We start from the raw sequence: 14,399 nt of genomic DNA on the forward strand, positions 1-14,399 counted from the left end.
ATCTATTAGAATTTGTCACTTACACCTTTTGCATGCAACTTCACACTCTGTAGGATTTGAGATTCTCACATCAGTGATTATGATAAGTTCTGTCACCTGGGATATAACGCCATGTAATCCAATGAACAGTTGAAGAAAACTGCATAATGAGGAGCTTCATAACTTGTACTCTTCTCCAAGTATAATTAGAATGATGGCCGCACCATAGCACAAGCGGTTAGTCGCTGGATTCCCACCGTGGCAGTCCAGGTTCGATCCCGGGTCTGGTCAAGTGGGATTTGTGGTGGACAAAGTGGTGCTGGGGCAGGTTTTCTCCAAGTACTTCGGTTTCCCCTGCCAATCTTCATTCCACCAATTGCTCCACAATCACCCTCACCTATCATCTGGGGCTGGTACAATAAGCCAGAAGTGGCCACAGTACAAGGGACTTAGTCCCACCCCACTAGCAATAAAAAAAAATAATTAGCATGATCAAGTCAAGGATGATGAGGTGGGCAGGGCATGTAGCATGAATGGGGGAGAAGAGGAATGCATATAGGATATTAGTGGGAAAGCCAGAAGGAAAGAGACCACTGGGAAGATCAAGGCATAGGTGGGTGGAGAATATTAAAATGGATCTTAGAGAGAAAGGATGGAATGGTATGGATTGCATTGATCTGGGTCAGGATAGGGACCAGTGGAGGGCTCTTGTGAACATGGTAATGAACGTTTGGGTTCCATAAAATGCTGGGAAATTGTTGAGTAGCTGCAGGTTTGGCTTCTCCTCAAGAAGGGCTCAGCTCAGTAAGTAAGTAATTAAGTACGTAAGTAAGTAAGTAATCCACTGAACAGTGGTATATCCCAGAAGACATCAGGCTGCTTCTTCTGACCAGCCATGTGAACACATCAATGCTGGTTTCTTTGCACATGCTACTGCAAATGAAAATAATGCTTCCAAGGGCATTCAACCAATTAAGTTCCCTATTTAATTTGTCTTGTTACAGATGGCAGAAACATCTAATTTACATAAAATCTCAACACACTTGCATTAGAGTTCTGAGCTATAAACAAAATGATCATACTCTGTACAGACCACTTAAGACCATAAGAGTACGTTCATACAAATCCAACAATTAAATAACTATTAATACTTGAGTGTAAATTACACAATCATGTACATTAGTATGAAGCTGTAAGATGCAATGTTGTAGTGTTCTTGAGCTGATCAATGACCTGAAGAAGAAAGTCATAATTTGAGGACCCCAATTTGTTTCATTTTATTCACTGAGAAATTAATTAAGTTTAGAATCTCTGCTAGCTACCTGAAGGAATAGTGGTCTTATGATGATCTTTTGTAGGAGTTGCAGTAGTGGCAGAGTTGACTTGAGGCATATCATTAGTGCGTTTGCTGGGAGAGAGCCGATTGGAGGCCAAAGTTGGGCGTGCAGAATCTTGACTGGCATTTGATACCTTACGCTGGCGACTCAAATCGTTGAGAAGATTGGAAGATGTTGCTCGTGTATTGCTCCATGAAGGTGTAGGACCTGGCTCTGAAAACACATTCATAAAGAATCTATAATAAGCATTAAAATAATCAGCAACCAAATAACTGTCGCCGAATCACTGAAGCTAAGCACGTTAAATTTTACTTGCGGACAACAGTATGTGTTGTGGGAAAAACAGTGTGTGCTGAAAATTACTATATGGCAAAGTGTGAAATGTATGATTATGTCTTATAACCTAAAGTAATTGGAACTTACATTAGCAGGAAGCGAAAGAAATTCAATAATAAATCTTATTATTAGTTTATAATTTCTGCTGACTCCTGTTTATGTTGGAAATATTTAAAGAAAAGAAGGCTCCTAAATTCGTCACGAGATGTGTTCTATCATCATCCTGTCCATACCTTAGTACTAACAGTGGCCTTTTTCTGCACAAGGTCCATGCATAACAATTCTGTACACATCTTCCATTTCTGAAGTTCTTCAAAGACTTATGAAACTAACATCAGAGAGATACTAAATACAATAATCATCAGCCCAGTTCCCCCAACATAAATCCCCATCAGAAGCAAAGCACCACCCACCTTTCTTCTGGTTCTATGATATGGAAGATGATCATATTTGAAAATTTCCATACATGAAAATATGTAACAAGAAACAAAACAGCCTTCTTTGCTGAATGCCACAACTTGTAGGGTACTTCATTTTTTATCAGTACTACTATAAGACAGGATATTACTCCAAAGCAAGAAAGATCATTTATAAATTCAAAACACATTGTGGAGTGATATTCCAAATTACAGCAGTGACAATGTTGAGTTTAAAGGAAAAATAATTTAAAAAATGCAGTTAAGTGGTTTAACCAATATTGCCTATATTGCCTATGATCATAAAATGTTGACATAACTAGTATAATAAAAAAATATACATAACTTAGGCTTCATAAGGTCACATCTAATCCCACATTACTGTCTGGATCTCTGACATGGGTTGTTTGTAGGGGCCAGGGGTAAAATTAGAGGTTCAAGAAATGAAGTTTTTGAGACTACAGGTAGACTTTTCAAAATTGAACTATATTAGAAATGATGATACTATAAGTAAAATTGATACCAGCATTACAGGAAACACTGGAAGATAAAGACAACAATCACTGAGGGAAATGAAAAGCATACACCCTCCTTTGATAGCATATTATTTTAAATATAATAAGAGAAGAGAGAGTGGAAGACCAGAGCTGAGATGGTCAGACTAACTTTGAGTCTTGAAATTGGCTCTGGAGGTGCAATCCTTGTTTGCATAAAGGAGGAAAAAATTACATCTTTGAGTGCTCTCTTGGATGATTGCATATGGAAGCAGAGCTCTTTCAGAACAGTATCTTACACCCTGGCAACCACACAGGCAGACTGTTCACGTGCCAAAGAGGAAAGAGAACTTGTGAAAGAGGGCAAGAAAGTGGTACAGAAAAGTTTGGACTTTGGGAAAAAATTAATCAGTGAAGTTACCATCTTCAAGTTTCAAGAAAGCATGGTTAGAATCCAGATGTAGCTGCTGATACTTTAGCATCACAAATTCTCCACAATCTTCACATCGTTCTGTACGACTTCCACAGTAATTTTCATGTTCTGCCAATTCATTAGCTTCTGTTTCAATATGACAGTAATTACAGCATACAGCTCGATGGCTACATGATGATTTCTGAAAATTAAATGCATAATTATTTGCTCTTTCATGACAAAATAAAATAAACCTGATTTAGAACACTACTTCGGTTCATAAGAAATCGTTCAACAATTTATTCACTACTATGGAATGCCTATTCAGAGCTTAGGAAAAAGAACAGCTACTGTTACTCATAACAGGCACAGAAATCCTTAACATGTAATTTCAAAAGGAACTATCTATTCAAATCTTTGTCATACTTAAGAATCTTATTCACACTGTTACCTAGACCAACACCACGTTCTTCAAAATTATACATAATCAAAATATCCCCATAATAATAATTTTTTTACTACTAACCTGATGATCAATTAAATGTCTCTTTTCACACTGATGGCCACATGCTGGACACTCAACCACTGCATGGAAATTTGTATTGTGAGATGCAAGCTCACATCTTGGTACAGGTTCATCACACTTTATACAGAGAGCAAGCTTCCTCTGGCAATGCACATTGTGCATTACAAAATTACTTTGAGGAACCTCCCGCTTGCTGAAGAGGAACACAATCAATTATTCCAAAACTAAAATCGATAGTTTAATCACTAATAAAACAACGTATTTCACTTACCAATTTGAACAAAAACGAACGTCAACATCACACATAGTTCTGTGCTGGTAAGTTGCCTAGGCTAAAACATAACAAAAATAGACATCTAGTTATTAAAACAACGCCTCAGAGAATGAAAGAACAAAGATTTTATTTTTGGATTTGTTGTATGTAAGGTCCGGATACGAGTCGTTCAACAACAAAAACGGTGACATATTTATATTAAACAATCATAAGCAGTTACCTTCTTCATTTGGGTAAAAGATATTACTTACAATTTTTCATACCTGGAAAGATATATCGAAAAGTCTATAACAATGTAATGTTCCGTCTGTGTATTTTGCGCTGTTATTTTACTGGTCGTACCGCATATATAATTTCCCCGACAATGTATTTACTGTTAATACATTTGGTTATGAAATCCTATTATAACACTACACTAATTTGAAAAAGTCTGGAACTCACATTACTTGGAATGTAAATTTCTCATAAAGCTATCGACAACTATGAAAAATTTTCAGGCCAATGCCAATACAGGCAATACTACGTGTGGAATAGAGTTGTATGAAACGTGTACTACTCTAATGTCTCGTACATCGCTTTATTTATTTGACTTGAAAAACATGAATTTTAGAACAGATACTCTACATGTTCTATTTAAAATAGAAGTACCCTTAATCAACTGCACGTAGAAATATTAACACAACTCGTCAAGCCAACAGCAAGCATATTTTTTGTATGCGAATTGTAAACTAATTAGGGCGACAGAAGACTGTTGGTCTTCCGGAACTAAAAAAGAAATATTATTTTGTTATAGGTCCTAAAGTCAAACTGTGGAATTGAGACGGATAGATTGTTACCATAAACTCTCCCGAAAGGTTCATCTGCACGCACCTGAACTAGATTTTCCAATGCACATATCCTCGCTGTCCTTAACGGCCCTTATCATATCTAACACTGACTCCTAGTCACTCCTAAACCTGGATCTTGAACGTTCCCGAACGAAGTTCCTGAATCTTCAGGTCGATAAGATAACTACTGATAAACATAGTTCCCTATCAATAGGGAAATTTAGTGTCATTGAAAGGTGCATACATATCAGGTAATAAAGTTTTTAATCATCTTCATCAAACAATACAAATATTGGCTACTGATGAGAGAAGTTTTAAATCTGCACTGAAGACGTTTTTATAGCATCATTATTTTTATTCCATGAAAGAATATTATCAATCTAATTGGTTATAAGTGTGTAAATTTGTAATGCATTTAATTCAGTTAATTTAAATACAATTGTATTATTTTAAGTTTTATAGTAATGTTCTTTTTAAATTATGTTTATTAAAATCTTATTAAGTTTTTTATTTTATGAGAAGAGAGCAAGAAAATCATGGGTTACACAGGAGATGAGTAAAATGGAGGAGCGAAGGGAATGGAAGAATGTCAACAATGAAGAAGGCAGGAGGAAATACAGGAGACTGAGGAATGAATTGAAAAGAGCCACGGACAGGGCCAAAAAGGAGTATCTTGAGAAGATATGTAATGAGATTATGGAATTTCAAAGAACAGGCCGTTATGATTTGATGTACATGAAGACAAAAGAACTAGGATGGAAAGAGAATCATGGGATTCAAAATGTTGGCATCGAAGACTCCCAGGGGAATAGAATAGTAGATCAGAGGCAAGTGCTGAAAATTTGGGAAAATTATATTTCAGAACTATATGATCGACCTAATCGGCCAGAAACCTTAGAAGTTGAACCGGAAGAAGAAGTAGATACAGACGAGAAAGGACCATATATTTTACGAAGCGAGGTGGAAAAAGCTATCAAGGAAATGAGAAAGGGAAAGGCTACAGGAGATGATGATGTACCTGGAGATGTGCTCAAGTTACTGGGAGAAGGTGGTTTGAAAACACTGACAAAACTAATGAACACCATATATGAAAGTGGAGAGTGGCCCAAGGACTTTACAGAAGTTACAATGATTGCCTTAAAGAAAAAGACAAAAGCTACAAAATGCAGCGACCATCGCACAATAAGTCTTATTGCACATACAGCAAAGATAATAGCAAAGATACTTAAAAGAAGAATTGAAAGGAAAATAGAGGATGTACTTGGAGAAGATCAGTTTGGATTTAGAAGAGGAAAAGGAACCAGGGATGCAATTGGGATGATGAGAATTATAGCGGAACGAACTTTGGAGATAGATGAAGAACTGTGTGTTTGCTTCATAGACTGGCAGAAGGCATTTGACCGGGTAAACTGGACCAAATTAATGCAGATCCTGAAAGAAACAGGTATCGATTGGCATGAAAGAAGATTGATTAGCAAATTGTACATGGATCAGAAAGTTAGAGTACGACTGGACAGGGGGGAGACAGGAAGTGTGCAGATTGGAAGAGGAGTTCGACAAGGATGCTGTTTATCACCAATTCTGTTCAACTTGTACAGCGAATGCCTTACCAAGGAAGCTCTGGATGGGCTCAAGAGACTTCAAATTAGGAGGCCAAATTATCCAAACTGTGAAATATGCAATGACCTTGTGTTAATGGTTAAGGAGGAAACTGTGCTACAGGGAATGATTGATAGACTAATTGAAATTGGAAGGTGCTATGGCATGGAAATGAATGTGGAGAAAACAAAAGTAATGAAAATTTCGAGACAACCAACCCCAGTCACAATAAAGATAGACCAAAAACAACTGGAGAATGTGAAATGTTTTAAATATTTGGGTAGCTTGTTAACAGATGATGGAAGGTGTACTAGTGAAACTAAATCCAGGATTGCCATGGCAAAAGCTGCATTTAGCAAGAAGAAGAATCTTTTTACCAGCAAATTGGACTTAAATTTGAGGAAGAAACTAGTGAAATGCTATATTTGGAGCATAGCTCTGTATGGGGCTGAAACATGGACACTTAGGGCAGTAGATCAGAAACATCTGTAAAGTTTCGAAATGTGGTGTTGGAGAAGGATGGAGATCAGTTGGACCGATTATGTGAGATCGGAGATCGTCCTAGTTACAGTCACAACTAAGGATTACAGTTGTGTGTGTGTATATATATATATATATATATATAAAACACATCCATGTATATCATTTTCTTTTGGAAATCAGCCAGAAAACAGGTGTAAATTATCCTTCTCAATTATTGCCAATTCTTTATTGAAACATAAAATAAATCATCAAGAATTTCTTTTAGTTTACATGTACAATAACAGAATATATTATATATTTAAGAGAATAACACGTGCCAACATTAACAGAAAACATGCTGTACATTTATGCTACAAGGTGCACTGTGAGAATGTCAACAGTACACAAAAATACTATAAGCTTCCAAAGTTCATCAAGACACAATGCAGTAGGAATAATTTCTTTTCATAAAATACCTTCCATTCCAATGACTTTACTTGGTAAAGAAGTCTCCAGTTACAAAATTCAAACTGCCAAGTAAACTGATGTCTACAAAGTAACTGCTGTGTTGGGCCAAAATATTATGTGAGATAAAGAAGGCAAACACTCAGAATTTATTTTTATCACTTTGTGAGAATTACATACTCGAATACACCCAATCTCATGTTCCAAACCATAATTTTGACCTCATATTTTTCAGCCCATCATAACTGCTTCATCTGTATTCTGATTATGGGCTGGATGAGAGGAATTTTTTCCTGTCAGTGACAGGAATTTTCTTCTCCAGCACCATGTCCAGACTGACTCTAGAGTCACGAGGCATCCTATACAATGACTACCAAAGGTAAAGCAGCAAGAGCATTAAAATGACCAACTCAAATGCAAAAGTTAAGGCACTACACTATTACGAAGTCAGCTGTATTTTTTCAAGGTTCTTATGTTTCCTATGCCAAACTAATAACAGTTGACCCATGTCTGCCCAGGTTAGAGCTCTTTGCCCAAGTAACAGATAGCAGTACAATCGAGTTATCTTTTCTCTGGCTCATAGTGATGAAATGTGGTGGTACTGTGCAGTTCACTATAAAATCATTCACTACTTGTCCATATTTATTTAGTTCTAGGTTAATGAATTAATTTTTTGGTTATTTATTTATTGTTAAGCCATGTAATCAAAACTGACACATCCACCTCATGAACAGAACTGCAGAGAGACCATTTCTTCAGAATAAACAGTATTTTCAGTGGTTCACCCTATATTGTTTGTGTGTGTATACATGGTCTGACAATAAAGTTCATGAACTTGCTGTGTGTTTGCCATGGGAGCACTGGACAGAACCACAGTATCGTTTCATGACATTCACATATCAGCATTTCACAGCTGTGCTGTTGTTCATCTATGGCAGTCTCTTTCTGAGTAGTGTCTATTATTGTCTGAGTGTGTTTCGGTGTGCTGTCCCAAGAATGTCAGAGCTTCTTGTTAAACTTGGCAATAATGGAAGCAAAATCAGAGAGATGTTAGTGCAAGTTCATGGGGATAATGCTATGAGAAAACAGCAGTTTACAAGTGGGTGACATGTTTTCCCGAGGGAAGAGAAAGTGTCACTAATGAAGAGCGATCAGGATGGGCAGCAACAAGCGGAACTGAAGACAAGTTTGTCAAACTGTGCATGAAAATTGTCAGCTGACTGTCAGGAGCATAACAGAGCAAGCAAACATTGGCAGAGAAACAGTTAAGAAAATCTTAACTGAAGACCCAAAGGAGTTCACAGAAGAACACTGCCTGTGAGGGAGTTTTTAGCTAGAAAACAAATAACTTTGCTGGACTACCCTTCCTATTCATTGGATCTAGCCTCTATTGGCATTTTTTGTTCCTGAAGATAAAGGCAATGTTGAAAGGGGGGCATTTTGATGACCCTGATGACATAAGGAGTAATATGATGGCAGCTCTGAAGGCCATTCCACAAAACCAGTTTCAAAATTGTTTTGAAGGGTGGGCTGGACTAGGCGCGGGTATTGGTGCATAGCCTCCCGAAGGGAGTACTATGAAGGCAACCACAGTGATATTCAGCAATGAGGTATGTAGCACTTTTACCACAATGAGTCTGCGAACTTTACTGCAAGACCACGTACATATCTCTGGCAATACTGAACTTACTAATGTGTGAACTATGCCTCTGTTCCCACATACATACATTTCATGGCATGATGTTCAAAAAGCACAATGGCAACTGTATCTCTCTTTTATGTATTCTATACTTAAATCATTCATATTTTATTTCAGGTTCAATCTTTAACCTGCATATCCACTGTCTAGGAGAGTGATCTCAAATTGAAGAGAAACATTCATGGCATTCCACTGGGAATTTCACTCCAACCATCCAGTCCACAGTGCATCAGTTCATTTATATGTGTATTGCATTCACATTTTTAAATGCAAAATATTATTCAAATTTGGATAATAATGTCTAATAATGGCATATGTACCTGCTGACAGCAAACAGATACATTATATTCCTAATTATTCACTTTATGGTTTCCACAACCTTTTTTATGCTAATCTGGCAACCTTGTGAAGTCTTTATTAAGTTGACTCCTTCTACACACATCAAACAACTTAACCAACGAACAGATTTTCAAAAATTCTTATGCTTGAAACTTTAACTCCCGTCACCTAAATGCATTTCTGCATGTAACTGGCTGAATACNGGGGGGAGTGGGAAGCAACAAACAAATTCAGATAAAAATAAAACATTTTTTGATGTTCCATACCCTCTTTCTGAAATTCTTACAGTTTTTGGTACAGTTAAATCAGATGTAATGCATACATTTTCAAATTACATGTCTGTTTTATTTGTGAGTTTCCTCCCATTAGTACAGATAAGCAGGAGTACAATGTATAATGAATAAACTAATCATTACATACTTTTCTTACCAGCAAAATTTACTTTGTGTTACAAATATTTAACAAGGACGAATTCAAACACAACTGGTAATCAGTCATTATTTTGTGTTCCTTTCTGCATACCTGAGTCTATTTATTATGTTAGATATTCTTTGTATCACAACTGCCCTTCACATATTTTACAGTCATAACAGACAGAATAGCATATGATCAACAACTGATAAAAAATTATGGAACAAACACACACAACATATATGAACAGTATCTAATAGGTCAGAAATATTTTGCTTTTCAGATAACTCTACATTTTGTGACAAACAACTTAATATTTAATGGAACTGAAAGTAGTTTTATTACATGAAGAACAAAGATGGCAAGGAGTGAGAACATGAAGTTAGAATATGTGAAGGAAATTCATAAATGTAACTGTTATAAAGTCAGAGGTATTAATGTATTTTATTTATAAAAATATTCTTGAAAGTTTATGCTGCCCATATCAAACTTTGTAAGAGTGCACCAGTTATCTTTGGCATATTTGTCAATTCATTAAATGCTTATGATAAAACCAAACACTACACATTCTTTGTGTGCTTATTAATAATAACTGATTTTGTCTCAGGAATATGGCTGTAATGGACCTAGACTGGAAATTCTCTAAATACAATCTTTGCAATTTTAGAACCCATACATCACTGCTCTTAACATTAATTTATTACAAATGCACAGGTTATTAATTTGCTGAATACTATCCAAAGAGATCCAAGTTGATGGACAAGACTTGCTCATTGTATATTCAATTTTTATGCTTCTTACAGAGAAAACAAAAGTAGAAGCAGCACATCTGGAATGTAATGACATGCAGTCTGGCAGAAGTTCACTGGCATTTCAGAACATTCTTCCTCCGTCTTCAGGTATGAAGAGTGAGATAATAATTGCCTCTTGCTTGGCTCACTTTTCGTCCTCAAGATGCAGGCAGTATGCTCCTCTGATACATTAGTGAACTTCTACCCCATTAGGCATTAAATCCCAGAAGGCTGTACCTTTTTAAAAGTCAGTGCTGTGGGAACATTAATGCACTTTTTCACAACTGAAATATTTTATATTGTAAACCCCATTTAAGATTTATCTGGGAAGCAACTGACATAAACACTATCTTGTACAACTCCAGCTGCAGTACAGATAAAGTAATGTGACTTTTATCCAGTAACATTACATGGCCATCAAAGTGGCAAATGTCACGTAACTGGGCAAATGTCCTGCACCCATTGAAGTATTTCTAGGGATTAAAGAGAAAATTTCCTTCTATACCTTCCTGGAAGCACTTTCATGTCACAGAAATTCTGTGTCCAGAACAAAAAATGGTTAAATCATTCTGCAGTTCTTACAATTCTTAACCTCTTCTACCTTGAAGAGTATCATCTTCCAGGTAGTAACACTGTATAGTCCTGAAATTAAGTGGCAGAAAATTAATGTCTGAATTTAGGATAATACTTTTATTTCCGCCTAAGACACCCTATTTGCAGTATGACTTCATAACATATACTATGCATGTGTATACATATTAATAAACAGGTTAACATTCAGATCGAGGGCCCGACATTCCATATTTCATTGTACTAAACAAAAATATAATTAGACTCACATTTGTTATAATGTAAATTATTTAAAACTAATGTGAAAGAACTGAAAATGTTAGCAGTACAGAGAACTTCAAGTGAATATTGAACATCTCAGAAGTATGGCCTGCATGAGAAATAGAATACACCATGGAATGTGGGTCACTATTAAGTGTGAAAAATAGGCAATTATCACAGTCTTGTACTCAGACAGTACCACTTTTAAAAGCACAATTCTGCTCTGAGACTAATACAACTGTGGTCCATTGCAGATACAACTGTGTGAACTGCCTGGAAGGAATGAGAAAAATAATGAAGGCCTTGTACAGATATCTAAATGAGATTCTACATGTGAGTCATTGCACATCATGCAATGACCAAGTTAATTTGCTCCCAGTAGATTATCATTATACACGCCTCTAACCGAATCCTCCATGTTCTATGGTCCTATTAAAACCTTAAAACATGCACAAGTCATTCACATTTTATGTTCCTATAAAAACTTCACATAAACAGGTCTTTAAAGAAATGATAGGCATTCAACTACAACAGGCAAATGCTGTATGAACTAATCAAGGCCAACAACTGGCACAGTGGAACTGCTGGATAATTTAAGAACCCAAGCTAGAATTTAATCCTCCATGTTTACATCACTTCCAATATTTTATTGTACATGGTACTTCAGTTTAACATCATATTATAGAGTTCTGACTGGAGATTTTTAATGTTTCACTCAATCTTGGCATGTTCTGCTTCCTATCCTTCATGCAGTTTATCATCTCTATTGTCATGATAACCTTCGTAGTAGAACAATTCAAGGTTTATGATGCCAAATACATATATTTTCTTAGTCTATTTACTGACACTTATATAATTGTATATGGAAGGATGCCTACACAACAAGCTGGAAAGTCATTATAGTAATCACGACCTGTTTTACGGTACCATTCACAATGCAGAACTGCAGAAAACTTTCAGAATATGAAGCATCAGTGCTAATGACTCAACCATAACCCTCTCTGGGATGACGGATGTAAACAAGAAATGCTCATGGACTACTTTTAATGAACTATCCCTGGATTTCTCTCAAGTAACCAACAAAAAGAATAACACTTTCCAGACTGGGGTTTAAATCCAGGACTTCCCAAATAAAAAGCAGTAATGCCAACCATGACACTGAATACTCAGTAGGAAGTGCAAAATACTTCACCCAACCCAAGCTGGAATCCATATTATGCCTAAATAAAATCTCTGTAGTCTGCAATCTCAGCATATCTAATTCATATTTAAATGTCCAAATACAGTTTTACTGGAGATTTTCAAGGTTTTCACCAACATCAACAGGGAACTGATTCATCTCCCATCAGATTATATTACCTTTTAAGCTCTGAAGCAAGACATAGCACTAAAAGTATAACTCCTCCGAAGTTACTGCTGCTTGACTGAGTGTTCAGTGCATTGGTAATGCTTCTTGTGGGTATTAATCTTGTGGTTACTATGCTGTCCATCTAAAACATCTCAGGGTACATCACAGCATGAGTAAGCAACCATAAGAAGGAATGTCCTACATGTTCAGTGAGATCTTGTATGGTGATTCTGGTCCCCACTAGACACTGAAAATCAAATCTAGTAGATTTTGTAGTCTACTCCATATCTGACAATGATGCATCATTAAAGATGTTTAAAAGCATTAATGCCAATGACGTATAAAAGTCTTCTGAGCAGTAATAGCAGATGAAGTATTCATCCCATTGTTTCCTCTGGAAATCATACATGGTAATGTAGCATCTCTGTTGATACCATCTTTACAAATTTTATCAACATAACAAAAACACATATATCAAGTGTGACATACAGCTAACTTAAGAAGAACCTTGATACCAAGACAGAGGCCCTAATGGTTGCACAAAGAAAGATAAGTAAACTGCAGGATTCTTGCCACTCACTGATGGTGAATTCACTTACATACATCAAGTAATTCCTGTAACTTATGAATAACTGTTACTTTTAATGTAACAAAACTTTTATCAATTATGATATGTTAATACAACAAATTATGCATATATTTTTACCATTATGTTCTGTTATTTGCCTCTGTGCTTGATGGGCACAAGATTGTGATAAAACATGCAGAAATGCAATGATGACCAGGGCAGAAAACAAACATACAAACTCGGTAAACAGCTAGTCATAAAGATCAATAATAATTCTGTTTGCTAGTTTCCTGATTTGTGAATTTATTTAAAGAAGTGTTGAAGGAGACATGACAGAATGGGAGGAGGCAGCTGTGTCTTATCTGAAGATACTAATGCAATATTTTTGTAGAGAAGTGAGAAAAGGTATGAACAACTGCAGTCAGGATGACTAGCTTCCTGGCAAACTGGATTCTTGTGCTCCATGAAAATGTGACTGATCACCATATTACAAGAGTGGAATGACTGAAACAGAACACTGCTATATAAATTCTTAACAAGGTAAACAGTACAGCACATTACATATTCACAAATATTTAAAAAATGGAAATAATGAAGACAGTCCTCAAAAAACAAACAAATTATGCAGAAAATTTCTTAACAAACAAACCTACCATTTCCTAAAGTATTGGCACAGTGCTAAATAATTAATATATACATTAGCTAGTATAAAACATACATTACATAAATATTTATGCATTTTTTAAGTTACCAATGAATCAGAAGCAGAAATTATTTAAACAAAACTTACTCAAACAATGTTCCCTTTATTAATATAACAACGATGGTAAGTTTAAAACAGATGCCTGAACAGAAAGGTATTCCTTGCTACAGTGCAAAATAATATACACATACAGGGTAAACTTGAAAGAAATGGCCATGCACCCCTTACTCTGAGGAGACACTGTTGCTTTTATGCTGCCAACTCAAAATACTATGACTAGGAAAGCTCAGTAATAGTCCAAAGGAGAGAAGACAGAGAAGAGCGGACAGTCTAAATCACTATTTTATATCTGTATATATAGTGACAATTTCCTGTTTCAACCCCATCCATGGTAAGCATAAGCCACACCAAATATGTGCAAGGCTCGCTGTTTTTCCAGCTTGAATGCAATCACATTCATATCTTTCTTCTGTGTTTAAAGCATGAGATACCCTAAGGAAGGGCAGGCAAGATGACAGAAAAACATGAGTAACATCGAAACAAACCTCAGATGGTATTTTGAATGTACTGGGAGGAAAAGAA

The 14,399-nt window shown here is 36.1% G+C and overlaps 1 protein-coding gene across 4 annotated transcripts in view; it reads right to left on the minus strand.

Annotated features, from left to right (window-relative positions):
* The window catches only part of LOC111869409 (TRAF-type zinc finger domain-containing protein 1), a 26,197-nt gene extending 21,351 nt beyond the window's left edge, over nucleotides 1-4,846 (minus strand). For 3 of the 4 annotated variants that reach the window (XM_033753422.1, XM_023860917.1, XM_023860918.2), the window contains exons 1-5: nucleotides 4,645-4,846; nucleotides 3,772-3,832; nucleotides 3,501-3,693; nucleotides 2,984-3,176; nucleotides 1,302-1,529 (exon numbers count right to left, since the gene is read on the minus strand). In XM_033753422.1, the coding sequence (XP_033609313.1) occupies nucleotides 1,302-1,529; nucleotides 2,984-3,176; nucleotides 3,501-3,693; nucleotides 3,772-3,806 (649 nt within the window). In that variant the 5' untranslated portion in view covers nucleotides 3,807-3,832; nucleotides 4,645-4,846. Of the gene's footprint in view, nucleotides 1-1,301; nucleotides 1,530-2,983; nucleotides 3,177-3,500; nucleotides 3,694-3,771; nucleotides 3,833-4,037; nucleotides 4,263-4,644 lie in introns of those variants that run through there. The other variant, XM_023860919.2, reaches the window with a different exon arrangement.
* Between the last annotated feature and the right edge of the window lie 9,553 nt (nucleotides 4,847-14,399).

The sequence above is a fragment of the Cryptotermes secundus genome, unplaced genomic scaffold (assembly GCF_002891405.2).
Source record: "Cryptotermes secundus unplaced genomic scaffold, Csec_1.0 scaffold813, whole genome shotgun sequence".
Taxonomy (NCBI): domain Eukaryota; kingdom Metazoa; phylum Arthropoda; class Insecta; order Blattodea; family Kalotermitidae; genus Cryptotermes; species Cryptotermes secundus.